Consider the following 27871-nt stretch of genomic DNA (forward strand, 5'->3'; position numbering starts at 1 on the left):
ATTGGCATTATAATCCCAATTGTTTTCTTTGTTTATTATTATTGTTTAATAACAGACTTTTCATAATTAATTAATAATCGGTAAGTTATTGACATATTTGTTTACTTTTTAATCGTTTGTATTAGTTTGTTATGTAAAATTTGCTCAATGTGTGTTATATACATGTGCGTATATCTGGCAACCCGGAATGTTATGACGCGCATTCTGTGTGCTTACAGTTATGGTGAGAGCCGAGAGGATTTCAGTGTCGCGGTTTTCCTGCGCCTAGAGGAAGAGTACGCGGATGGAAAGCGGACGGCTGTCGGCGTCTCGTGGCTCAGATCCGCTCCATGAACCCCTGGCTGTGTCTCTGTAAGCGGATCTTCGAAAGCTTTAGGTGGGTTTCAATTCATTCTTCGTTTTACCCCGAAGTACTGCGTCGCGAACCTTCCTGTGTTCCGTGGATCCTTTCCATTCCTTTCCCTGGTGCTGGTGCAACTCGGGGATACAAACCTCCAGGGTTTCCTCCTGTTGATGTTGAGGTGCTCGCGCGTGCACGTGCAGGAGGATTGAATCCCCGGGCGCGTGCAGTAGAAGGCTGTCAGTGTGCACAGGATCTCGAGCTGTAGTGAAGTGCCATGCAAACTGCACGGGAGGAAAAATAATCAGCACTCCATCACTCTTGTTGTGGTCTCTGGGCGTTGTGCAAACATTCCCAGGGCTTACACAGACCACCAGGAGGTCATTGCACTTTGGAGGCTATAGATAGATTGTCTTACATTTTTCTAAGTTTGTGCAATGCTTCAGTTTCTGTCTCCATCAGTGTCTTGATGCAATCAACAGAGCTGTGTAGTTATGTGTGTGTCAATGAAAGAGAAAGAGAGGGAGTTGGATCATGCTCTGGAGTCTACTAAAAAAAAAATCTGGCTCATTAAAGATGTCCTCTCCTTGATATATAGGTGACAAGGTGATTTGCTCTGACATTTATAGCTTTCATATAAAAAACCCTGGAGAAACTCATTTCAGCTCTCTCGTGCTCATATTCTGGTCGCAGTATGAATGTTGGTAGTTTATCAGCTTCTCTCTCATCAACAGCGGACCATCCGATCCGCACAACAACTTGGCACAGGTTTTTACGCCGGATGCCCTTCCTCATGCAACCCTCCTGAATCCGGTGCCTGGGGTTTGGGGCTGTGGGTGGAAATCGAACCCGGGCCTTATGCATGTCAGGGGAGAATATGAATACGCTACAGTTTTAGTCCATTCATAACCTGCTTAACCAGTCAGATGATGCAGAGAGAGAAACAAACATTCGCATTAGTCTGTTCTGGCTTTCACATTAGTTTTCTCCTTTTTTTATCTTGAAACTCATCTTTTGTAAGCACTAGATCCCGCTCAGGGTTATCATGGATCACGAGGCTATCCCAGGAACACTGGGTGCAATGCAGGGGGAAAAAAAACAACAACAGTCTAACAAAGTCAGAGCTAGGTGCGAGTTATGATAATAGTAAATCCGTGTACTGACATGTTTTATGGCAGGGAGAAGGAAACCAGGGAACCTGCAGGAAACCCAGGCAGAGAAACTCCACACAGACAAGTAACCCGAGCTCTGGAGACCCCGGAGCTGTAAAGGGGAAACGATGCCACCCACCGTGCTGCCTCCGTGTTCGGTCAACATCATGTCTCGAAGCGACACACAGACCGTATCATTCGGACAAAAAAGAAAATTAAAGATTGTCTTTGTTGAAATAATGAACAGTGTAGTTTTTAGAGGATTGAAGATGGTCTTTGTTAGAATAATAAATTATGTTGTTTTCAGAGGATTAAAGATTGTCTTTTGAAATTATATATTGTGTAGTTTTTAGAGGGTTGAAGATTGACTTTGTTGAAATAATACATTATGTAGATTTTAGAGGATTGAAATTTGTTTTTGTTGAAATAGTAAATTGTGTAGTTTTAAGAGGATTGATAATTGTCTTTTAAAATCATATATTGTGTAGTTTTTATAGGATTGAAGATTGTCTGTTAAAATAGTACAATGTGTTTTTTAGAGGATTGAAGATTGTCTTCATTGAAATAAGATACTGTGTAGTTTTTAGAGGATTGATGATTCTTCGTTGATATAATACAATGTATAGTTTAAGGAGGATTGAACATGCTATGTTGGAATAATACAATGTGTAGTTTTTAAAAGATTGAAGATTATTAAAATAATAAATTGCTTTAGGCATGTAATCATTTCCTGCAGTGCTATAAGACTTGTCAGATTGAAATTTTTTTAGGATAGGAAAAACAAAACAAAAAAACTTCAGAATAGAATTGTGAGAGGTCGGGTTTCTGTTCTGTATCGATAATGAAATAGTGGGATTTGGAGAATCTTTAATTTCTCAACTTTTTCATCAGCCGAGCAACTCTTCTGCATAAACTACTCATCTTAAGAACCCACGAGACATGACATTTTCTAACATAAAAATTCAACTTGTCTGAATCTTAAAGTTAATTAGAACGACTTGAGTGGATGTTTATTATTCCGCTTTACTTTACAGTTTTCCGCGTAAATTTTTTGGAATCTGAACTTTCTTGTCCATGTCACAGTTGAGCGAGTGCTTGGTCACTTCTCCAAAAATGGTCGCTTCTCCGCTGATGGTTATTTCTCCTAAAAATCTGTGGTTTGTTGTGTTTACTTACTTATCTGCATTTGTTTGTATAGAGCTCAGAAATCTGGACTTTAAACTGTCAATAAGGAAACGCATGCTGAAGTCACAGTGTCTCTACCCATCCCAGGGTTGTTAAATGTGTTTTTTTTCTTCTTTTTTTAACTAATAACTTTGGTTTGGGACGAACAGCATAGCACTAAATAGTCAGCTTCTTCAGCTTGTGTTTGTCTCAATGTATTGAATCCTGATAATTTCTTTGTAGCGGGTACTTTTTCATCTGAAAAATCTCAAATCTGATCTGTTTTGGTGACATCAAATATGTACAGTATATACAGTACCAGTCAAAAGTTTGGACACAGCTTCTAATCTCATGGTCGTTCCAGGTTTTTAGTTCTTTCTACATTGTAAAACATCCAAAATGTGCAATAATCTCATTTGAACAGTTGATATTGAGACGTGTTTGCTACTTATGCAATAATACTTAAAATAACAACTAGCTGTTTTTGTTGGTATTTAATGACAAAATTCCATATGCGCTATTCCTTCGTTTTGGAATCTTCAGTATCGTTGTAGAATGTGGAAAATAAATCATTAAGCAGAAAACACATTGAATTAGAAGGGGTGCCGAAACTTTTGACTGGTACTGCGTGTAGTAAGGTCGGATCCGACATTGAGTCTGGGGGAAAAAAAGAAAAAGCGTGTGTGATTTTGACATGCCTGCCATCGTTCTGTGTTCCTCTTGTTCACATTGTTAAAGACTACAGCAGCTGTGTTGTTCTCAGCGTTTCATTTTCTTTTTTCCTTTCTGACAGTCGCTAAGATGTTGGCAGCGGTGTGAAGGAAGCGTGGCTCTTCCTGATAGATCACACTAACTTGTAACACTCGTAAATGGCACACAGAAGCAAGTTTGTTCGTTCCAGGATATCAGCATGTTTACCGTACATGTTGTCCTTGATATCCTGAACTCCAGCATGTCCCTGCCAGCCTGCTGTCCCTTTGTTTCTCAGACTACAGCATCAGCCTATAAGTACAAGTACTGTATAAGGTTTATGTCTCAGTGTCTCTTCTGGTTAAAAACTGTCAGCGTTTTCTAATGTTCATTCCTGTTCAGGGAAATTCGTTGATGATTATATCCAAGAGATTAATTCAGGTTAGGTCATTTTGTCCGTTTCTGGGCAGTCAATCAATATTTTCCCATTAAAGATGTCTGTGCTGACCAGGTCACGCACGTGCTGGAAGGCACTGGTGATTGATATGTTTTGTTTCATGGGTTTCTGGCCCCTCCGGGAACCGTTAGCTTGTGTCGACGCTGTTGACAAAGGAGTACACGTGTACGTGTGAACGCCCGTGGCGCTATAAAGCAGTTGTTGAGTAAGTGTTGGTTAATTTAGCTTCAATATCAGCAGCAGTGATGGTAGGACTGGGTACTTTTTACTTTATATATCCTCATATACATATTCTGGTATGTTTTTATGATATATCTTTTTTTTGTCAGAAAGTGTCAGAATTGTGCAACAGTACATTTTCTGCAACAGGAAAGACTTCAGGAAATACTGACGAAAGCAACACGGTGAGGAAAATAACTTTTACAGGGGCCGCTATACCATAAGCGATGACTATATCCGTGAATCGTTTTTGGGCACTGCCGTTCTCGATTAGATTCAATGCCACTACTGTCTGATTTGCCTCAAGCTGCTCAAATTCTTACAGGTTTTGTAAGAAAGGTATTTAATAAGCATTGAAATGCTGTGTATGTTGTGTTTTGATTGTTGAAACGTTTACATCTTATAGAAAGCGATTCAGTTTGTTGTTGTTGTTCTTAGCAATCATGCGCTCCAGACTCCAGTCCAGTAGGTGGCAGTATTGCACCAACGCACCATAAACCCAAAGAGAAGAACTTTAAGGAACTAGAGCGTTTAATGTTTAATAATTTACATAAATAATTTAAAACGGTTAATAAATTCCAAACCAACGATCGATTCAGTTATATTCAGTATAATACATAAACAAATAATAACACGAACTGACTTGTTTTGTGGACATTAAACATAACTGTAAACAGATCAAGATTATGTTATCATTTTTCATTAATAAAAATGTAATTTCTGTCAAATTGATCTGGTATAAGAGGAATAAAACGCTGTATGACATTTATCGTAAAAAAAAATTTCGTTTACTTGTAAGTTGTCATCGTCGTCAATACTGCTTCTTCTTTAAACAGGATTGTGGGGGTCTGGGTTATGGCCTATGTCAGGAGGCTTGGGGCACAAGGCGGGGTGCACCCTGGATATTCATCATAGGGCACACACATATACATTTATACATTACACACGGTAATTAACCTAATCTGCATGTCTCGAGGCGACAGTGCTAACCACTACGCGACTGTGCCGCCTACTCCTAAGTCATTACACACACATCTTTAAGGATGTGCTACGTACTGTTTAATGAATTTAGTAGGGATTTTATTATATTTATATTTTTGGACATGATATCCTACAATAATCTTTGTCAGTAAATGTGTCGTGACTGGAGAAATAACATCTCTGACATTATGCATCTGACCAGAGCTTAGTCATATGGCACCATGCTGAGTTGTTTATGGTCCTTGACATTGCAGCACTATGGAATGCCTCGACTGTAATTAAACAAAGCTGCTAGCCTCTCTCTCCCTCTAAGCACTAGCGAACAACATCTGGAATACATTTTAATGAAGCTGATCCTGAACATCCTATGGTATATTCAATTTATTCCAATATTTTCCATCTAATATTTTCCATAACAGCAGATTTTTCACAGAGCATGCTTTGCCAGGGTAGAGGGATCACTCGTTACAGATCACTCGCTATCTCTGAACATATGCACAAGTTTTTTTTAATATTTTTATTTTTTTAGTGAGCCAATACTATTGGAACAGATAGTCTTAAAGTAGAATAAAATGTTTCAGTAAACCCCCATGAAGAAGTTCTCTGTTGTGCTGGCAGTGTGTTTCGGATCATCGTCCTTCTGCATGATGAAGTTCCTCTCAGTTAGATTGGATGCTTTTCTCTGTACCCTGGCAGACGGAATGTTTATGTAGAGATCTGAATTAATTCCGCTGCTACCATCATGAATTACTTCATTACATCATCAATATAGATTAGGGAGTCTGTTTTAGAAGCAGCCATGCAGGCCGAAGCCCTGACACTCCCTTCATTGTGTTTGAATGATGAGCTTGTATGTTTTGGACTGCTATCACATCCTTTCTTTCTCCACGCTTTGGCGGTTCCATTAATTTAGTCTTGGTTCCAAAGCTTTGGTGGCTCATCTCTGTATTTCATCCCGACTTTCACTCTCGCCTCTATATTTCTGCTTTTAAAGTCTTTTTTAAAAGGGGGATTGTGATACAGTACCTGTACTCCTGCCATGTGGTTTCTAATTTGTCTATTGCACAATCCTAGTGCAACGGCCTTTTTTTTCCCCTTTCTGCTTTTAGAATTTCTTGCATTTCTTCCATTGATAGCTCCGTAGTCTTCATGCTGGTTTAATCTTCACAACAACAGATAAAGAATGGACATTCCGAATTAGTTAAATGTTTAAACAAGCAATCTAACAAGAATACCAGCCAGGCCTGTGTTCCAATATTTTTGATTACTTGGGGGGACAAATGGGTGTATTCATGGTACCAAAATGTTTTGATACCACTACTGTCATGATTTATTTATTAATTTCTTTTTATTTTAAATATACTTTCACTTTGAGCCAGATGTACTAGAGTTCTGTAGTTTAAAAAGCAAAATGGGTTAGAAATGAGGAGGGTTTTAGCACAAGCCTTATTATTTTGTGGGACACCGTATATACTGTCGCAAACGTTTTAATGAGACTGATTAGTTCTAGATTCTAGGACAATGTTATGCCTTACTGAGTATTTTTTTGTTTTGTTTTATGCAACAAATGTATCAGTGATGCAAATGTAAAATTGTATCATTAATAATTGTTCAAAATATGTCGAGATTATTTAATTAACAGTCACGTGATAGATAAGATCAGACAATGGCGTGCTGCTGAAATAACAAGAGGCTTTGTCCTCTCCAAGTCAGCACTTAGTATATATACAATATACATAGGGAAATTACCAACCAAATGTCTTGTTTTTGCCATCTTTGTGTTTGCCGTAGACTATTTCCCAGCCGTGGTGGAGCATGTGTTTAAGTCTTCGCTTGTTTATTTAGCTGAGAAGACGTTTGACGTTTTTCTTGGTAATTTCCATTAGTACATAACAGAGTAATAAAACCAAGCTCTGTGTTATTTTAGCAGCTCCTTGTCGGTTGCATGACTGTGGTCGAAAATGTGTCAATTTGTGTGTTCGTTGGATTTTTACAACTTTATGGGAGGTTTCATGATTGTAATAAGTGCCATTATGTGTTGTTCTGTGAGAATAGAGAGTCGTGCTGATTTCAAGCCCTGTATTTATTATTAATTGTGTTTTGAGCCGCATTTATGCTTTTAAGGTGACAAACAGTAGGCATTTTTGTGTTCTAATAAATTACACTTAAATAACTTTTTTGAATTAAACAACTGAAATGAAATAACACATAAATAACTTTTTTTAATGAAATAAGCTATACATTAAATTATGCTTAATGCTTATGCATTTAAATTAAGTTATTATTATTTATTTATTATAAAACATTATTGTTATTTAAATTAAATAACTTGTGTATGTATATATATATATATATATATATATATATATATATATATATATATATATATAAAACTAAGCATATTCAATTTAAATTATATTTACATTTAAATTCAATTTAAATTACTTTAAATACATTTAAACTACTTGTATATATTAACCGAGCAAAATAAATTATTTATTTTTAAAACCTAACCGGCCATTTAATTTTATTTATTTATTTATTTATTTATTTATTTGTTTGTTTGTTTTTATTTAACATTTTCATTTAATTTTGCAATGCTGACAAACTGCACAAAGCTTTTCTCTGTCCTATTTTAATACATACTACTACTTACATATTACTTTTTCACTTTACATAAATAACATGTAAATGAGGATTGGCAGGTCATTTTCCTATTCGATCGGTTCATACAGATGTAAAAAACTTTAAATATCAAGCAAATATCGAACGTCTAACAGATGCCTGTAGTTAAAAAACACATCTGGAAGAGAAATCCCAGCCTACAGCTTTATTCTTACAGAATAAGCTACACAGTAAGTCCCCTACATAAGAACATTCGAAGATACAAACATGCGTTTGTGCATGTTCAGTCGTGGAAGTTACAGTAGATCATATATCCGGCGTATATATTGTCACATGCATGCAGAATGCATCCTCTGCAAATGCAGTTCTAGGATGTCCGGGAGCAAGAGTAAAAGCTGCAGCGATGAAGCTGGTACTCCTAAGAAGTGCCAAGCAATAACGATTAAGGCAAATTTAAAATAATTAAGGGGAATGGGGCAAGGTGAAAAGATGGCAGACATTGGTCTTTTAACCATCAGCATAATTCTAACAACTCTATACTGTTATATACTGTGTAGAACAAATTGTTTTAGTATTCTAGTACAGAGACATGTTTGTCAGACTTACGAACAAATTGGACTTACGGACGAGTTCTCGGAATGGAACTTGTTTGAATGTAGGGGAATTACTGTATAAGCGAGTTCTGCATGACCCTACATTCATTAGTTACACATGAACTGTTAAATATAGCATTCATACCCTGCATCACTTGTTACTGAGGAGAATAAGTTCAGCGAGGTAGCTAATCAGAACTTCTTATTTATTCAGTCTACCCCAATAAAAATGAAGTGCCGCCTTGTGGAGTTATTTGGTATTACCATGTAGCCACGTTACTGAAATTTGATTGTTACAGTACAATGAACGTTATGTACAGTAGGCACGGTAGGGGTGACTTGTTGGCCCACCATGCCCCTACTATTATGGGGAAACACTGTATGTATATTTATACATGTACATTCACTGATCAGACATCACAACGCCAAACTTGAAGCCCAATACTGTCTAGTTTTCCCTTGTGCCCTTGGGGCATGACTCCACAAGAGCTTTTTATCATGGCCAGCGTTGCTGAGTTCAGCAGGTTTCAACGGGAAATAAGGTGAAAATATTTTCAGTTGTACTTGGATTCTCTTGTCCACTCCAGAGTAAGAAAACACACAGACGTGATTATTTCTCAAGTAATACAACAATGTCCAGTGAACGTCCCAGTATAAAACCAACGTTACCACAGAATTTGCACAACAAGCTGCTGACTTTCAGTGGTCGCCTTTATTGTGCACAGAAAGTACCAACACTGAAAGTACAGTACCAAAAATACATAGCGATAAGTAGCATGTTGTACTGTAACTCTTCTAATGTTAAGGTTAAGGTTATAATGAAAAGGTCTGGACAACACCATTACCCAGGGGTAGAATCGTGGCAGGAGAAGTGTTGGGTTGTTTAGTAGTGTGTGTGTGTGTGTGTGTGTGTGTGGTTAGAACTTAATCAGAACTCCTCAGAGGTTACAGCTGAGGATATAACTTTGTCCTAATCATTTTCCTTCTTAAAATGAATGCTGTGAGGATGATATTTATGAGCTGGCACCCGTGCCGTTGCCGTCCGTCGGTATTATGTAACACTACATAGAGCTCACAACATGGAACATTGGAAAGTAGTCCAGGACGGGATGTCTCCACCACAAAACTGGTTTATATTCATGTACAGCATGTCCAGAAATCTTTCCTGCTTTTATACCACAGTGATTTATGAGCGATTTACAATTTATTACAGTTGTTTATTAATAATGTATGACTCAACATGCTTTTTAAACATTCTTGATTCTGTTTAATGGAAGTTAAGAAGGTTTTTTTTTTTTTCCCGCTCTCATAAAATTAATGCAATTAGAAAATTGAAGATTATCATATTATAGGGAAAGCGGAAGTCCCTGTGACGACTGCTTACACAAAACATCATAAATAACAGTAAATTCTTATTATAATATATGAACTACAGCTGGAATTGCCACCGAAGTGCGGTTATATAAGATTCTTCGACACCTTTTATGTTTACAAACCACAAAGTCTTTACAAGCTCGTACAGTGGCGTAGTGGTCAGCACTGTTGCGGTGCATCTACAGGGTCCGGGTTCGATTTCCACTTCGGATCTTTGTGCATGGAGTTTGCATGTTCTCCCTGTGCTTGTCCATGACATGCAGATTAGGATGATTGGCATTCCCAAATTGGCCATAGAGTGTGAATGTGAGTGTGTCCCCTGTGATGGGTTGACCCCCCCATCCAGAGCCTTCAAAGAAGTGTTCAGTGTGTTACCAGAGAAGATATCAGGGTGTACAGTCTCACTGAGAAAGTGCAATTATGAGAGAACGACTTCAAACAATTTGCATTTCTTAGAAATTAGTCAAGGACGCAGCAGTAAAAGGACTGGCCTCCAGAACTCCAGAAATGATTCGAGGTAAAAGATAGTAGGCGTGAGTTAAGTCGCGAGAACCTTTCTTCTCTCACGTCTTTTGAAAACACCCCAGCAATGACTCTTGTCTCTTATGTGTTGCTTATCTTGTCTGCCTGAAGCACTCATTATTAAGTGTTGATGTGGTCCGGTTGCCGCACAGGCCCATGGAGAATTACCAAACAGATCAATGGCAAATCCAATGGAGGATATCCGTAACAGAAGTGAAGAAGCGCTGTTAATTTAATACCAACACTTTCTTGATTTCAGTTTCACCAAGATGAAATGTGAGAGCAAACATTGCTTGACCACAGTAGTAAATCAGTTACAAGGCCTCCTGGGTTGGTTTCTCTCTGATAGAATTGAATCTACATAAGGATATAGACTCGCTCTTGAGTATAGGTACGGCATCCTTGCCGTTTTGTGTGTCAGTGTTTTTATTTAAATGTCCTTTATACTGATGGATAAAAAAGAATAATAATACCTTTTTGCAGCATAGTACCATGTTTTTAGTGTGTTAGACTTACACAGATAACGTAACCGTAACGTAACATAACTCCACATAACATTAACACATTAATGTTGTTGTTGTTTTTTTTGGCTGGGGGTTCGCTATAGCAGACTATCTGATCTGCACAACTTGGCACATGTTTCACGCTAGATGACGCAACCCTCTCATTTTATCCGGGTTTGGAACCAGTACTGTATCCAGTGACTAGGGTTTGGGTATTGGCTGGGAATCGAACCCTGGCCTTCCGCATGGTAGGCGAGAAAGCTACCTCGTTAAATAAACACATTAACATTATCATATACCAGTAAACTGGAGACAGGATCATTGGAACCCAAGGCTCATCCATGCCACTGCTAACCTGTCTGGTTCAATCCCGCAGAACATACTGGCGGCAATAGAAAGGTATCAGGACGCCCAGTGCACCACTGCACACCGGGCCCAGCAGGCAGAGCTCAAGGCTGCCGATTCGGCCTCCACCAGATCTTACCTGATCCGATCGAGCATCCATGGGAAGTGCTGGACAAATAAGTCTTTCACAACACACAGCCCCCAAATTATTACCTAACATTCTGGCCCCAGACGCCACAGCACACCCCCAGACATCTTGTGAAATCATGTGCCCAAGGGAACCTACTGTACACAATATTGGGCATAACATTTTGCATTTTTTAATGTTAGGGCTGATTGGTGTATTTTTGTATATTGTTTGTTATGCATCTGTCTATCTTTAGCACAAATTTGGATCGGTGTAATGTTTTGAGAAAGAGTTTTTGATGTTATGCATCATCACTTTCAGTGATCCACCATGGTTTATACAATCATCAGTTGGGAATGTGCAGGCTGTTTTTTTTCCCCCTCGGCATGACTCTCAGAAGGCTAAGCTGTTTCTCAACTTCAAGGTTTTTCCTCATCAAACCCAGGCTTGTTCCATGAATAGCTTTATGTCTCACCTGTCTCACGTATTCGATGTGCTGTGGTGGAGAAACCCTGATCTGAGATTGAGCCCAACCCCAATAAACACCTTCAAAAGGAATAAAAACAAAAGCAGCATAAGATTGTTACATTGTTGCCTTCTTTCTGTGTTCCACATTCTCACATTGGATAGACAGCAACAGCTGTGGTGTTCTCAGATTTTATTTTTTTCTTTTCCATTTCTGGCCAGTGACAATCGCTGAGATGTCTGAGATGAGAGTTGCTGTTCCTGATAGATTGCACTCAAACGCGTAATGTTTGTAAAATGCCAAGCATTTAGTTTGGTCCAGTATATCATCATGTTTAATGTTACATATTGTCTTTGATGACCTCAAACCTGGCTTTCACTGGGGCAAGTACTGACCGTATGTGAGTGTTAAACATCTGAGTCTCTTCTGGTTAAAGGTGCAGATAGGTGTGAGAACAAGCGTGTGTAGCTGAAGACTTTTTCAAACGTCTCAAAATACAGCAGCAAAAGATGTTATAAGTATTTAAAGAATTCTTTGATAATTATGTACGCTTTGATATAAAAGTATTTCTCAGTTTTGCACTATTTTATACCCCACTATATCATGATATATATATATATATATATATATATATATATATATATATATATATATATAGATAGATATAGATATAGATATAGATATATAGATAGATATAAATATATAGATATATTTATAGATATAGATATATATAGATAGATAGATAGATAGATATAGTACACACAGTACTGTGCAAAAGTTTTAGGCACCATATTAGATACTGTACCAAATTGTTTATCATGTCTGCAAAATTATGTACAAAGTCATTCAATATTTCCATATATAACTTTTTATTTATAAAAAATTAATAAATAAATAACATTACAGGAGAATATGTGCATGGCTGTAAAGGAAAAAAATTGTACAAGACAGACCCGTTTTCAGATGGAAACAAAAAACCTAATGTACGCTCCTGGGATTTGCATAAAAATAGAAAGGAGCGAGTGTGACGAAGTTACCAAAAGAACTCGTAGTCTCCAGCAAGCTCAGTAAAACCTAACAGCTGCTTCCTATTCAACTGCACAAATCTGTGTCTTTTCACTCCAAATATTGACTGTTTATTTATTTGCTCTTTATAGAAGTTTCTTTTATGCAGAAATGTTTTCAAAAGCATCTTTTTTTATGCCATATTTTTGTATGTGCCCAAGACTTTTTTGCACAGTACTATAAGTAAAACAGCTGTTAGGTTTTACTGAGCATGCTGGAGAATATGAGTTCTTCTGGTATTTTTGTCACCCTCGCTCCTTTGTGGACCTTTTTAGGGCCTTTTTATCAATTCCTAATCATACTGCATGTCAGCAGACTTGACTTAACATTCGTTCTGTAAGGGCCCTGCAGTTTAACACTGAAATCAGTCCAAATTGGTTCCGGAAATCAGTCCAAATTGACTTATCATATAAAACCCTTATCGTATAAAAGCATATAAGAATAATGTATAATGGATGTGTTCTCTTCTGACCAGCCTAAAGATAGTTTGAGCTCGGAGACTGAAGTCTGGAGTCTTTCCAAGAATTACACAGTCAGCTCTAGAATGCTTGGCACCTTTTACGAAAAATGAGCAGCACATGTCATGAGTCATATTTTTTTGAGCTTAAACATATGGACACACTGTAGGAGTTTACTTACTCACAGAAGTTTTTAAAAAAGACTTTCTACAAAAGACTGTTTTTTAAAATGTCCCCTACAATTAAAGTGCACTTAATATCCTCATGCAACACGGAGCTTTTTCCAGTAGCATTCACTGACTATAACGGTGCCTTTTTTTTCTTAAATGTGAACCTACCATTGGGGTGGGGGGGTATGTGATCCTATCTAACCATGGCACATGGCACGGTGGTGGTGGTACCAGTAGGTTGAGGGTTTGATTCCCAACTGTGCGTTTCCAAATTTCCTGCAGTATGAATCTGTATGCTTGTGATGCCTATGATGGATCGGCACCCTGTCCAGGGTGTACCCCGCCTCAAGCCCCAAGTCCCCTGGAATAGGCTCCATGCCCTCCGCGACCTTGTATATAAGATAAGCGGTATAGAGAATGAATGAGTGGGTTTCAGAAAGAGCTTGCTTCCTTTCCACAGACCTTTTCGATTTAAATTGCGAATCTGCCTAATCGCGCAGTGTTAATCTGAAGGTTCTTCTCTTCGTCTTTCTATCCATCGTTCTCCCGGTGTGGCACCTGAAAACTGCTCAGTCAGATGAGCTGGGATTTTCTATTCCATACTCCTGATATATTTAGCTTAGCTAAACATTCTATTGATCTGATTAAGGCGTCTCCTGATAATCCACTTGCGTCTGTCACTACATATGTTCACTCATTATCGGCTTATTCCTTGCTCAGCTTATTTCCTCTTGAGACAGGGGGACAACGCATGAGTGTCTTGTCTGGTGGAAGCGTCGTGTCGTATTATATTCTTTATGCAAAGACGTTTTTGAAATACAGTATGGCCTGCTTCCCTTGCTGGTTCGAGTAGCAACGATAAAATAAATGTCCCTCGACTTTCCCAGACCTTTTCTCATTTGAGACGCTTCCAATCATTTTTGACAAGCCTGGTTTTGTAGATTCTTTAGGAATCGTAAAATCCAAAGGCTTGGCTCGTCTTAGTATCAGAGTTGGAGATTTATAACTTAAAAACACAGGAGACTTTCATCTTCCGGTTACATCACCTAACAGAATTCCATATTTTCCCCCCGGCCTGTATAAGATGGTGTCTTTAGTTATTTTTTTCCCCTTTATTCGAAATGTATTGCAGTTTCAAAGAGAAATCCACAAGGAATAAGTTCAAGTTAATATTCTTTAATTGGCGGGGTTTTCCAAGTACAGAACATTCTCAGTACATGACGAAGTGTATTTCTGCTCGTTAACCTTATCAAGGGATTAAAAAAAAAAACCACACATGTGCATAAGAAAGGGTCATTAAAAATGTCTTGTATGTTTGCAGACTGGGAATCCAGCTGCTCTGTGCGTTACTGCCGTATATCCCCGTCATCCCGAATTCCACAAGTGTGTTTATGCATAGAGTTTACTCAGGGCAGCGTGTGGCCCTCTGGTTAAAGAAAAAAGCTCAGGAGGAAACCTCACGACATAACCATTGAGCGCGAGCCAGCACTGTGTGGTAAACCTTTACATGTGTTGCATATTGTGTGCAGTTTACCACTCGGGCCTTGTGTATAGCAGTCAGCGGTCGAAAAGCGTTTCTGCTCAAGATTTCTTAGTTTTTTTTGCTGAAGTACAAACAGACACCACCGCTTGCAAAAGAACCGAACATCAAAACCATGATAAGATGAGTGTGTCATACTGTATCAAACCGGTCTCCTAATCTGGTACCGATCGTAAATTCTGCTTGTTTTTTTTTTTTTTTTACCCGAGACACCTGTCATAACTTCATATCAAAGAAATGTGACGTGGGTCTGTTCTGGATTTGTCGTTGCAGGCCCGATGGAGCTGGGAACTAGACGAAAGCCGCACGGAGAAGATCCCGATCTATGCTCGTCCTTCAGCAGGGAGTCCTGAACTGAAAAAACGGGTGTCGTCCTCAACCCTACCTGTCCCTTTTTCTCTAACTACGATCCCACCCTGTCTGGCACAGGCTCGTCCCTGGTTCCGTCCCCGACCCCAAGATGATTGGCAAGCTCAAGCAAAACTTGCTGGTGGCCTGTTTGGTTATCAGCTCTGTGACGGTGTTTTACCTCGGTCGGCATGCGATGGAATGCCACCACCGCGACGATCGAATCCCGGTCGGCCTGCGCTCTACGCTGCGCACTGGACAGAACATTAGCGCCCCTTTCGTCTACAACAAGGACATGCCCCTCATCTTTATCGGAGGTGTTCCTCGCAGCGGCACCACATTAATGAGGGCCATGCTAGATGCGCACCCAGACGTCCGCTGCGGAGAAGAGACTCGTGTCATCCCCCGGATCCTGGCCATGAAGCAGATGTGGAGCCGCTCGGGACGTGAGAAGATGCGTCTGGACGAAGCCGGCGTCACGGATGAAGTGCTAGACTCGGCGATGCAGGCCTTCCTTCTGGAGATCATCGTGAAGCACGGGGAGCCGGCCACTTACCTGTGCAACAAGGACCCATTTGCGCTCAAGTCCCTTTCGTACTTGGCGAAGATCTTCCCCCGCGCCAAATTCATCCTCATGATTCGTGACGGCAGAGCCTCCGTCCACTCCATGATCTCGCGCAAAGTGACCATTGCCGGCTTTGACTTAAACAGCTACCGAGACTGCCTGACAAAGTGGAACCGGGCCATAGAGACCATGTACACTCAGTGTTTGGAGGCGGCCGACAAGTGCCTGCCCATGCACTACGAACAGCTCGTCCTGCATCCGGAGAAATGGATGCGGACGCTGCTGAAATTCCTCAACATTCCCTGGAACGAATCGGTCCTGCATCACGAGGACCTCATTGGAAAAACAGGAGGTGTATCGCTTTCCAAGTAAGTCACTTATATACAGGGGGTTATTAGACACGGTTTTAATCGAGTAGCTTGGCCTAATTGTTTTGCTGTAATTACAGTCTAGAGCGGAACAGTAAAACTGAACCTAACACCCGTTTAATTCTCCTGGCGTCCGGGGTCTGAGTCGTTTGAAGTAATGATGACTCTTCGGTGCTCTTTTGTTTTAAACAATTAGTCTCTATTTAGATTTAATTTTATTCTCAGTATTTCGACTGAAATGTACATCAGTTAATTTTTTGTCGATAAAAACTAAAAACATTTAGTCTAAGTTTAGTCAATTTATTTTTCTTTTATTAATACATTAACAATTAAATCACATATTGTTACATTTACATTAACGGCATTTGGCAGAAGCCCTTATCCAAACCGACTTACATTTTTCTGTTATACATCTGAGCAGTTGAAGGTTAAGGGACTTGCTCAAGGGCCCAACAGTGGCAACCTTGTGATTGAGGGGTTTGAACCTGGGACCTTCCGAATCGTAATCCAAATTTTTCAATTTCAATAAAAGTTTCACGAAACGACTCGTGATTTGTGTAGTGCAGTGAGTGGGCTACAAACAGCATGCTTTCACTATGACTGTAGGGGACTAGTTACTGTTTATAACTAGTGCAATTGCAAAAAAATAAAAGGACAAGACTGTTAAAGAAATCTCTCCAGTGTTGTAACATCTATCTCTCCCTGCCAGGCTCGATTCCTGTCTCTCTGTGCATGGAGTTTGCATGTTCTCCTTGTGCTTGGTGGGTTTCCTCCAGGTACTCTGGTTTCCTCCCACAGTCCTAAAACAGGCAGATTAGGCTAATTGCCCGTAGTGTGTGTGTGTGCCCTGCGATAAATTGGCACCCTGTCCAGGGTGTACCTCCGTGACCATATACACAGGCTAAAGTGGTATAGACAATGAGTGAGAGTGACTGAGTATAAATGCAACCTTAATACTTAACCTAAACAAACTGTTGAATGAACCTTAACGTTAACTCGCCTTGTCATTCATTTCTGAGCGACTGGTGTTCTAGCGCTTTTCCATGTTTTTTTTTCCATGTTTTTTTTTTGTCAATTAGTTTTTTTAAGGCATCACAGGTAAAGTTATAGCATAAATCGTTTTCAGTTTTTTCTTTTCCGTTTTTGATGCTGGTAGGCGGGGCAAAGCTCCATTTGTCTTTTTATTTATTTTATTTTTTTATAAAACCACCAATCATATGGCGTGATGCATTTTAGAAAATGCAGATGCAGATGAAAAAACATTTGTCCACGCATCTGTCATTCATGTCATCGTTTAGTTTTTACTCGTTGACGAAAAAAAAAATTTTTTGTCACACTCGTTTTCAGACGTTACTTTTAGTCTTGTCTTCGTCATGTAAAACAGGACGTCAGAGAACATAACACGTTTCTTTATTATTTTCGTTGATGAAAATTACCGCTGCTTTGATCACGTGCCAGGCGACTTTTTGTTTTTATGTAATATGTCTCAATGTATCTGTTCTTTAGCAGATGAAAGCATGTTTTGTTTATAAACATTATCTGATCGTTTTCTGTAAGCAGTCGAGGGAATTAAGATGCGGTGAGCGCTAATGACCGCTGAATGATTGCTGGGGATATAAGCTGGGTCGACACGCATGTTCCTGATGCTGTGCTAACATGTTGGTTCAGGCCCTCAGCAGTTTGTACAGGACTGATGGGATTATACTTGTACAAATATACAGCGTGTGAACACACTTTCTTTGTAATTATGTGTGAGCACGTTGCAGGTAAATTTTCTTTATTTGATAAGCTTTTTGTTTGGGTGAGAGATTTTATCTCATTTCGTTGGCCAGGATGTTGACAGGTTTTTCTTGTGCCCTACTTTGTGGTTTTGTACACGCGTTAAGACCTCCGGAAGCAGCTTGAACAAGACCAACGTCTGTAGTTATCTTTGGAGAATAAAGCAGCAGTCAGTTTATTATTCAAAATCATCTCTCAGTGACAATTTTGTAATGTTACCCTTAAAACCCAGAGCATCATTAGTGTTTTCTGCATTACTGTATTTTATTGCAATACAGTACATCCTGTAATACATCCTGTAATGTCCTTTTTTTTCAAGCACAACCCAGGCAGTATGATCAAATGTTTTTTATTTTTTTATTTTTTATAATTTATTATATAGACATAACTAGGGGGAAAAATATGATCACAGGCAAACAAATACTATAGGCACAGGCAAAATACACATTTGATTGCATATTTTTATTGTTTATTATTTTCATAATGCATTGCATATGCATTTTCTGTGACATCATTTCCATATTCTGGTAACAGTTCTGTTTATTGTAATGATAACTTTGGTTTTACGTGATGTGTCCAAACACTTTGACACATACCAGCAGGACATTGGAACTCCACATAGTGTATAGTATATTAAAATTTTGTACTTCCAGCATGGATCCGCACTTTTTATCCGTATCGTAATTTAACCAACTTTAAGTATGCTTGTTATTGTAACTGACCCTCACACTACAGGCAATATGGAAACGCTAGTTAGCTTAATCTGCATGTCTGTGGACTGTGAAAGCAAAAACCAGAGAGCTCAGAGGAAACCCACCAAGCATGGGGAGAACCTGCAAACACCGTCCACACAGAACCCGGACCATGGTGGTGCGAAGCCGCAGTGCTAATCGCTACTTCAACATGCCGTCCATTATAATAATAATAATAATAATAATAATAATAATAATAATAATAATTTTAATGATTTTAGATTTTAAATTATGCATACTATTTATTATTATAAATACTACGCATAATTTCAGTATGCAGTAGTGTTTGAAATATGGAGACTTTATTATAAAAAAAACTTTAATCCTAAACTTATTCATAATCTGTTGTACCTGCAATGGATGTGTGCAGACTTTACCCCAGTTACTGTTGTTAATTCATTTTGTAGGATCATCCCTATTTGAGAAGTCAAAGACATCTTAAACTAGACAAAAATCCCAGACAATCCTGTAAATCTAGCATAAGTAGGAAGATAACTGGTAGTTTTTACCATGGCTCCCCATTATAAAAAAATAAATAAATAAAAATAAAAAATCTTGATCACAGAAACAAATCCAAATCTTACTTATTTTTTTTATATATTAGGAATATTTTTGAATTTGGTAATGTAAATTTGGATTTATTCTCAAAATTGGGGATTGGCACCTGCGACGGATTGGCACCCTGTCCAGGGTGTACCACGTCTCCTAGGATAGGCTCCAGGCCCCCTGTGACCCTGAATACAAGATAAAGAGATGATGCAGACGATGAGATGAGATGAGATGGGATTGGTATCTTTTTAGTTTCCTAGCAATGTTAAAGGTTGGGTATTTAGACGCATGTCACTGGTTTATAGTTGGATCCAGAGCAGTAGTGATTAGACTATCTTGTTGCTGTTTGCAGTGGCTTGGGATTTAATGTTGGACTTGCCTTTAATCTGACCGAAAAAAAAGAACAACCTATCAGAGCAGGTTATTTTTCTTGCTAAACTGAATCGTTTATATTAAGAACTATGTATATGTTAAAAAGCATGATAAGTATCATAATTTTCCCTTTTCAGCATTTAGTTCCTGATCATTTTCAGTCTGCCAAAGTTGTTCTTTAGGACGCACGCATGCATGACCAGTCCCAAAGGTCAAACACGGGAAAGTTTCCTGTTTGCCGTTGGTGCGGATAAGAATGGCAACCCGGAGCAAATCCAAGCTAAAGATCGCCTTTAGGAGCATTACTGACCAATGTGTGAAAAAAGTTTAGGTCCAATCCAGAGTTTTGTTAAAGAATCAAAACTCTAAAGTCATGCAAAAACTACCGAGTCATGCCTCACTGCAACCCTCCAGTCTCCCTCCAGACCTCCTGCAGAAACTCGGCTTCCGCCTGGATGTCATCTGTAATCTTTGCTAAAAATCAGGCAGGAAGAAAAAAAAAGCTGTGTGGTTCTTTCTTTTCTCTCAGGCCGCCACTCAGGAATTCAGTTTCCCGGGTTTTTTTTTTCTTCCCGAGGCGTTTAGGCCTGCCTTTCATCTCTGCACTCACTGTCAGAGTCAGGTAATTCAGCATTATGGCTAAAGTAATTGCTTTGGGAAACGCGTTATAAAATCGACCTTGCTTGGGTTTATCTCACAGACTGTAAATTTCCTTTCTCGTTGAACTTTCGCGTGGCCCGCTGGAACCCCGTCTAAAGTGGACGCCCGGGCAGGCGTAATTTTAGCCGAGTGCTGTAAACGTCCCATAATGTCCTGCTGATGAGCCGTGTTATACAGTACCTGTGTGTGAGTGTGTAGTCGTTTTTTTGTTTTCAAAGGATAAGAAAAAACACACACTAAGATAATAGTTGTATAGCTTTCCCATATTGTTTGTCTTTTATACCAAGGACGGGATCATATTCCAAGAAGAATCAAGTTACTGGAACTGATTTAAATTTTTTTTTTTTTTTTTTAAATCTGGTGGGTGAATATGTTTCATTGCCAATTTCCAAATATAATTTTATGCAAATAGACAGAATTTTGGTTTTGAATCTGTGTGGTTGTCCTTTCTAACGCACTAGAAGAGAACAGCTAACTGTAACCAGGTAGAGTACGTCAGCGTTTCCCACGTTTGACCATTAACACGCTGTTCTGTATGGCCTTCATAACGCCGCTAATCTAAGGTGCTGTTTAATTGGTGATTTCTGAGGCTGGTGACCCTAAATGAACTTTGCTTCTGCAGCAGAGGTAGGTTTTCGTCGTGCTTTCCTGGGACGGTCTTCGCATCGTTTTTAAAGCCACTCTTTCCATGCTTGGGAACGATTGTGTTCTCACTGATCAAAAACAAAAAAGGGCTTGGAGTCACCCATCCCATGGCCCTGATGTGAAAAAATGGCCTAAATGTCATGGCTGATCACTGAACATCGATGATGTCATCGTGAAGAAAAACTCTTAAATATACTGTACACAGAAAAAAGCCTTATCTGAACCAAGAAGTGGGAAATGTCTTGAACATGAGTGTGTTAAAAGGGGCATTCCAGGGCAGTTAATTCATAACGACAGTCCCTTTAAAGGGCAGTTTAAAACCCTTATTTGAAAAAGCAATAATCAAATCAGGCCTGCCACGATGCAGAATCTTTTTTTTTTTTTTTTTTTTTTAAGTTTTTTTGCTGGAAAATTTACACACTTATTTGTGGAGCTTTAAATAAAGCTTTAACTCCTTTAGCTTAGGTCCTCCGCTAGACGGTTGGTAGCCCTGATTAATCTGGAGACGTTAGGAGAGGGTGAGAAAGATGATGAGTAAAGGCATTCCTGATGTGTCTGTTTTTTTTCCTGTTATTTTTATAAACCAAGCCCGCTTCTGACCGTCTGGCAAATATCACATGCCGAGGAGTGTTCCTGCGGTCAAAAAACCCGGCGCGCAGTCTGTTCAATTATGAACTTTGAATGATGTTTTGGAAAGAATAAAACACAACACAGCATACTCTACTTACACAACTATACTAATCTCGAACGGACTGAACTCGCGCTCCAAGTTGTAACTCGTCTGCACGTAATGTAACTCTGGATCAGATAACGTCTGTATCTGTGTTTACACATCGCTCGGTTTAGGCTGAAATCTTAGCATGTGTACAGTACATAACTGCCCTTGCCTATTAAACAAATATTTTTTCTCCCCTTCCCGTCCCTGCTTGTCTTCTCCTACTTGTGTTTGATGTTTGATGGGTCTGATCTAATGAAATAAAAAGGCAATGAAAAGAAATAATTGAGGATATCATCAGATTATATCAGATTATGTCTAATCTTTCATCGGGTCCCAGAGATTGTGCGTAGAGCCCACGTGAAACTTTTTACCCATGTGAACTCTCACTCTTCCCTCTTTATCTGTGCCCGGCATTTACGTTCGTCAGTGCGATGTTTATCGTTGTTTGCCCGGTTACTGGGCTGATTATTCACGTTAATGCAGCGAAATGCTAATGTTGACTGACTACGACTCCAGCTGGGTGCATACACACATGGTCTCATTACTTCCGTGTCCTCGGGCAGAGTTTCAATCCTCAAATGCATCAAAAACACTTAAGGATTTCTGCTCCTAAATTTATGCTAAAAATCACTGGAGGCAAACAATGCTGGATTCCCAGACAGTTCCTCTGGTTCCTATACGTGTCCTAATTTACAGTAGGAATATCAAGAAAAAGCAATGGTATGTACAGGTAGAGCTGAATGGATGAAGAGGCTTTTCTGAGTCATCTGCATACCAGATGGTGTCCCACCCTTTGACCATATGCATGTTATTCTTCAACACATTGATTCCAATCAAATATTAATAAAAAGGGACCGAATGCGGAGTCCCAAGCCACCGGACACATGACATGACCAAACTGATGTCAATTGTGCTCCTAAAAAGAGAACATAAGCGGTGGTGTATTATTGAATAAAATGCTGAGAGGAGCCCATGAGACCAGCATTTGACTATTAGTGTGTGCTGCTTAAGCAATATGACATGACAGAAGGAATCACAGGCATCACAGCCGTGCTGATCTCCGGGGAAAAAAAACAGCACAACCTCGAGGTTGATATCGCTTTTACCCCAACATACGAACGAGTTCCATTCTCAGAGCTTGTTTGTAAGTCCAATTTGTTCGCAAGTTCAATAAACATTGTCTAGATGCTAGAATACTAACACAAGTGGTTCTACACAATATATTACAGTACAGTGTTCTTTAGAATCGTGCCGATGGTCGAACAATTCATGTTAAAAGAATGAACAATGTCTGCCGTCTTTTCACCTCGTTTCATTCTATCAATTATTTTCACTTTTGTCTTCATCGTTATTGCTTTTGCACTCGCTTCTTGACATCCTGGGCTTGTAGTGCACTTTCAGAGAATGCACGCTGCATTCACGTGATAATGTATGCCAGACCTGTGACCTACCTTCTATGATTGAACATGCGCAGAAGCATGTTCGTATCTTCAAAAGTGCATAACTCGAATGTTTGTATGTAGGGGACTTATTGTATACAACAGTTCGACACCATTTATTACCAACAGATTATGATTTGTTTATTTAATCAGTTACGTGGAAATCCTCTCGTCCTATCAGATTGCTCAGACAGAATTAGCTGTTGTCTAATATGATTTATCACTCGCAAATAAACAAGAAGCGGAGTCCCTCTCGAAAAAAAGAAATTTCCAAAGACGACCCAGGCACAAAAATCTGGTTTGAATGCCCATTGTTGTGCCCTCTGGAAGTTCTTACTTTCCTTTCAGTCTCACATTGGTCATCTCGCACATGTTTTTTTTTTTTCCCGAATGAAGATGCACTAGGACAGTTCCCTTTATTTCTATCAAGGTAAATAGAGAATGCTTGGAGTTTATAAATATGAACTGAAATATGTACTACCATGTATTTGTTAGGACCAGTCTGAATTTCAATTATAGAAAAAAATAAGATCCAAAAATCCCAGCTGGTGCAGGGCGGAAATATTGCACCGTCATTGCGCTTCTGCGCTCTGTGCGAACGGAATAAGGGAAGAATCGGGGGTTGTTGTTGTTACACCATTAAGCCGGAAGCAGAGGTTAAGCACAGGGTCAAGACGAGGCCTGTGTGAAAGGGGAGTTGTGAAGCGGAGGTTTGATGTGTACGATATGCCAACAGTGAACAAGTAACAGACTGATATCTTGTATAGAGGAAATCAGATGTACTACACTTAATAAGTGCTAAAGTTTTAGTGCGCCAAGTGTGAAAAATGTAGTGAACAATGATGTGAGTCAGCAAGTGCCCGACTATATCGTTTAATTCTGTGTCAAGGTTTGTAGGGGGCAAAGAGACTTTACGGAGACTTGGAGAACAAGGTGGGATATACCCTGGATGGGGTGCCAATCCATTGCAGGGAACATCAACATACATACACTTGCTCATTCACACACACTACAGGCAATTTGAGAATGCCAATTAGACTAATCTGCATGTCTTTGGACTGTGGGAGGGAACCTGAGTACCCTGAGGAAACCCACCAACTTCACTGGGAGAACATGGACCCAAAAAGTGAGAGGTGACCGTGACTGTGCTAACCGCTAAGGCAATGTGCCGCTAGTCGGGCAACATATTAGTGTGAAATCTCAGTGAATTAGAGCGTCAGCGACCTCAAAACTTCTGAACAAACTCGGCTCAACACTCGGTTCTTCCACTTGTTTTAGAACGTAGTGGTATGCATGGTATTTCCGACACATGACATTCCGCCGATGCATACGTGTGAAACGTCACACCTCCACTCAGACCAGAATGGCATGTGCTTTTTGAAAGCATGCATTGAGACTGCGTAACGCTGAATTTGTGAGTTCTCACTGTTAGATCTGCATGAAAAACTGCCGCACAATAGGAATACACACTATTCCTTTTTGCAGTTAAGAGTTTGGCATACCAAAGCATGGTACTGTATTTGCTGGATTACACACTTCTATAGGTGCTAAGGTGCTTCAGAGTTTATGAGGCAGTCAGTAGAACATGCCTACTCAAGCCTCGATCATGCTACAGCGCTCCAGGGGAACTGGGGCACCATGGCTTGTTTTAAGTGGAGGGATTGATATGATTTTCGGTGGTGGGGAGGGAGGGCCTAGCAAGCTCTAATGGCTTGATGAACACAGAACCCCACCCAGACTCCCAGAGGGCACTTACAGAAAACCATCCATTAAATTTGGCCCACAGCACCTGCCAGAAAAGTGCCCAGGTCTCTATCTATGGTGCACCACATAACCCCAGCCCAGCGTCACTAAAGCCAGGACATGACCATTAAGATCCATTACATGTTCATGTTTTTAAGGTGACTTGTGGCAGAGCTCTGGCCATTACTTAGAGTTGTGCAGCTGGGGATTTCTCTTATCTGACTTTAGGAAAACACCACCCTGCAGAAAAGCACTAGAGTTCGTCATGAATAATTGACAAACAGGCCGAGGCCATTAAGCAGAGCTCAATGAAGATGAACTTCACGTGTTATTTTTTTACTTGTTAGTAGGAATGATTTTTTTTGTGTGTGAGTGTTTTTCAATTATTATTGATAATCTGGAAAAAAAGAATAGATAGTTATAAGTGCTGTGGTTTGATTTTGTATGAAAATATAGTAATTGGTGCTTTGAAATGCACTAACCAGTTTGGTCATGCTCTCTCGCTCTAACGCACCTGCCAGATTTGAGTGTTTTGTTTGTTCTCCATATCTCCCTATTGATCTCCATATTAAGAGGCTTTATGGCTCTTGCTGGAGAAATGGACATCTTTAGCTGTGTTAAATTATTTCTCTTTCTTTACCAGCACTGTTCTCAGACACTTTGGGGATTTGTGTTTTCTAAAAGCACTTCTGTACTCAGGGGCCTAAGGTTGGATGAGGATGAGGATTGATCATCGCCTACTTCGGCCAGTCCGTGAGACTCTGAGCTATCCGTTATGTTGAACCATAAGAACCATGGATGTGTTCATGCAAATACAAATTATCTGTTATTGTGGCATTTAGAATTCTTAAACTTAAAACTCAATTTACATGGACTCGAATATTCCAGTAATAAACAGAATAATAGAACATTTTAATAAACTTGGTGAGAACAACGTATAGTAAAGCTTTAACCAATCAAAGATAATACCGCCTTTACCGCTTTATCCTGTATACAGGGTCGTGGGGGGCCTGGAGCCTATTTAAGGAGACTTATGTCACCTCTGGATGTGGTGCCAACCCATGACCAATACACTCACTTACTCACTCACTACAGGCAATTTGGAAACAGCAATTAGTCTAATCTGCATGTCTTTGGACTGTGGGAGAAAACCGGAGTACACTGAGGAAACCCACGAAAGACTGGGCGAGCATGCATACTCCATGCACAGACCCCGAGGCGGGAATCAAACTACTATAACAAAGTACTTCTTTCACTTCCAGCAGGTTAACAGCGGGCAGAACCACTTTGCCGCTTATCAAATTAAGTTGCGTCCTGATTGAATGCTCAGCGCATGCAAACTAGCGTCTTATCGGATCAGCATCCAGTGGCAAACGGTAGAGTTGGAATGATGTTAATCAGATTAAAAGAAATATTGTACTGGTGTTGGGAGTTTGTTCCTAGTAACGCATGAGGGCAATCGTCATAACCAGAACAAAATGAAATGTTTCCTAATGCACCCGATTGTTTAATATACACTAATAATGGGAGCAGGATTTGGATACGGATTGGTATCAACCTATGTAGTAGAAATATGAATCTCCAGACGCCCGATACGATATTATCACAGTACCGATTGTATTAATATTGTGATTCTGTCTTAATGAAGAATCATGATATATAATATTACATTTTTTTCCCAGATTTTTTACAATTTGAATACCTTATTGAAAAAAGTTAAACTTCAACTGAATTAAACATGAGTAATTAAAATACAGCATTAACATTAGTTCTCTTACCTAAAACCCAGCGCAGCGTGCAACTTTCGATAATGCAGCATATTAATAATGTGTTTCTGTTGCATCAATCCAGGATCGTTTACTCACTTCCTTTTCATCTATACCGCTTAGAGACCTGGGGCACGAGGCGGGGTACACTTTGGATGTGGTGCCAGTCCATCGCAGGGTACACATGATGGGACTGAAATGTTGTACGCAGTCGTAAGGCGGGATTTACCATAAAATGAAAAATGTTGGAGAAAAGTTCATGCTTTGCTTCCAGCAGATTAAATGCAGAAACACTTTGCCGCTTATTCTGATTAAATGCTTTGTGCATGAAAGCTCGCATCTTACTGGATCAGCGTCCATGCAAACGTTTAAGAAACACATTATAATAATAGTGAGTTTCTGACGCACCACTCGGATGCTCATGCGCTCGGCACAGGATCGGTTATGTCCAACATGATCGACTGAAAAAACAGCCAATTCCGGTCACTGGCTAATCGACCTCTATTATAAATGTTTAAAAAAGTTAGGTTTTTTTTCCTTCCTTATCCAATTCCTCCCCATCACTAGGGGGCTCCCACATTAAGGCTACTACAGTACGACCATTCAGTTGGGAGGGAAGACTATCGAAGACGTATAACGTTTCCTTCAAACCACGTAACGCCACCCGACCGCATATTTTCGAACTACTCGCTCACGCATGGTTGGGAGGACGGTGCTATCCAATACTTCTTCCGCTTTGATCTCACAGACGCCCCTGATTGGCTGTGACTAAGTTCCTCCCATCCCACCCCTCTGGGAGAGCTTGGCCAATCAGCTCTCTCTAGACCCCCGGCTCCGAGAGGCTACAGCTTCACCCGGAGATCGAACCAGTGATCTCTGGATGATGGGGGAGCACTTTACCACTGCGCCACTCGGGTCTATAAATGATTTAAAATATGATTTTGGAGTCAATGAGCCGCGATACCTGTGCCACCAATCAAAATAATCAGGATTCATAATTGAATCGATTTTTAAAAAATATTGTACTCATTCTGAAAAAAGTTATCAGTGCATCTCCGATAGTTGTTCCAGATGTTCTGATCTGTAACAACATCCAATATGCAGATCTGTCAGCAGTCGGGTTTGTTCTTTACCGACCATGAGCCGTCCTTTATGATGCCGGCGTGACATCTTTTTTGAATTGCAAATTCTTCCAGATGCCAACTCAAAGGGTGTCTTTGTAGCATTGTATCTTCATTCCAATTAGCATTAGCGTATTGAAACGATGCTGGCTCTCCATTAGTTGGCCATGGCAACAGCGAATGACAGAAGATCTTATTTTTCTCGAGAACGGCATGACTCATCAGAGAGGGAGAGAGAGAGAGAGAGAGACTGCCT

The 27871-nt window shown here is 39.8% G+C and overlaps 1 protein-coding gene across 3 annotated transcripts in view; it reads left to right on the forward strand.

Annotated features, from left to right (window-relative positions):
• The first annotated feature begins 227 nt into the window (after positions 1–227).
• tpst1 (tyrosylprotein sulfotransferase 1) overlaps positions 228–27871 on the forward strand; it is a 51276-nt gene continuing 23632 nt past the window's right edge. The window contains exons 1-3 of one of the 3 annotated variants that reach the window (XM_053507950.1): positions 3907–4050; positions 4132–4206; positions 15064–16071. In XM_053507950.1, coding sequence (XP_053363925.1) covers positions 15251–16071 — 821 coding nt within the window. In that variant the 5' untranslated portion in view covers positions 3907–4050; positions 4132–4206; positions 15064–15250. Of the gene's footprint in view, positions 377–3906; positions 4051–4131; positions 4207–15063; positions 16072–27871 lie in introns of those variants that run through there. The other 2 variants (XM_053507949.1, XM_053507951.1) reach the window with 2 other exon arrangements.

Source organism: Clarias gariepinus, chromosome 11, assembly GCF_024256425.1.
Source record: "Clarias gariepinus isolate MV-2021 ecotype Netherlands chromosome 11, CGAR_prim_01v2, whole genome shotgun sequence".
Lineage (NCBI taxonomy): Eukaryota > Metazoa > Chordata > Actinopteri > Siluriformes > Clariidae > Clarias > Clarias gariepinus.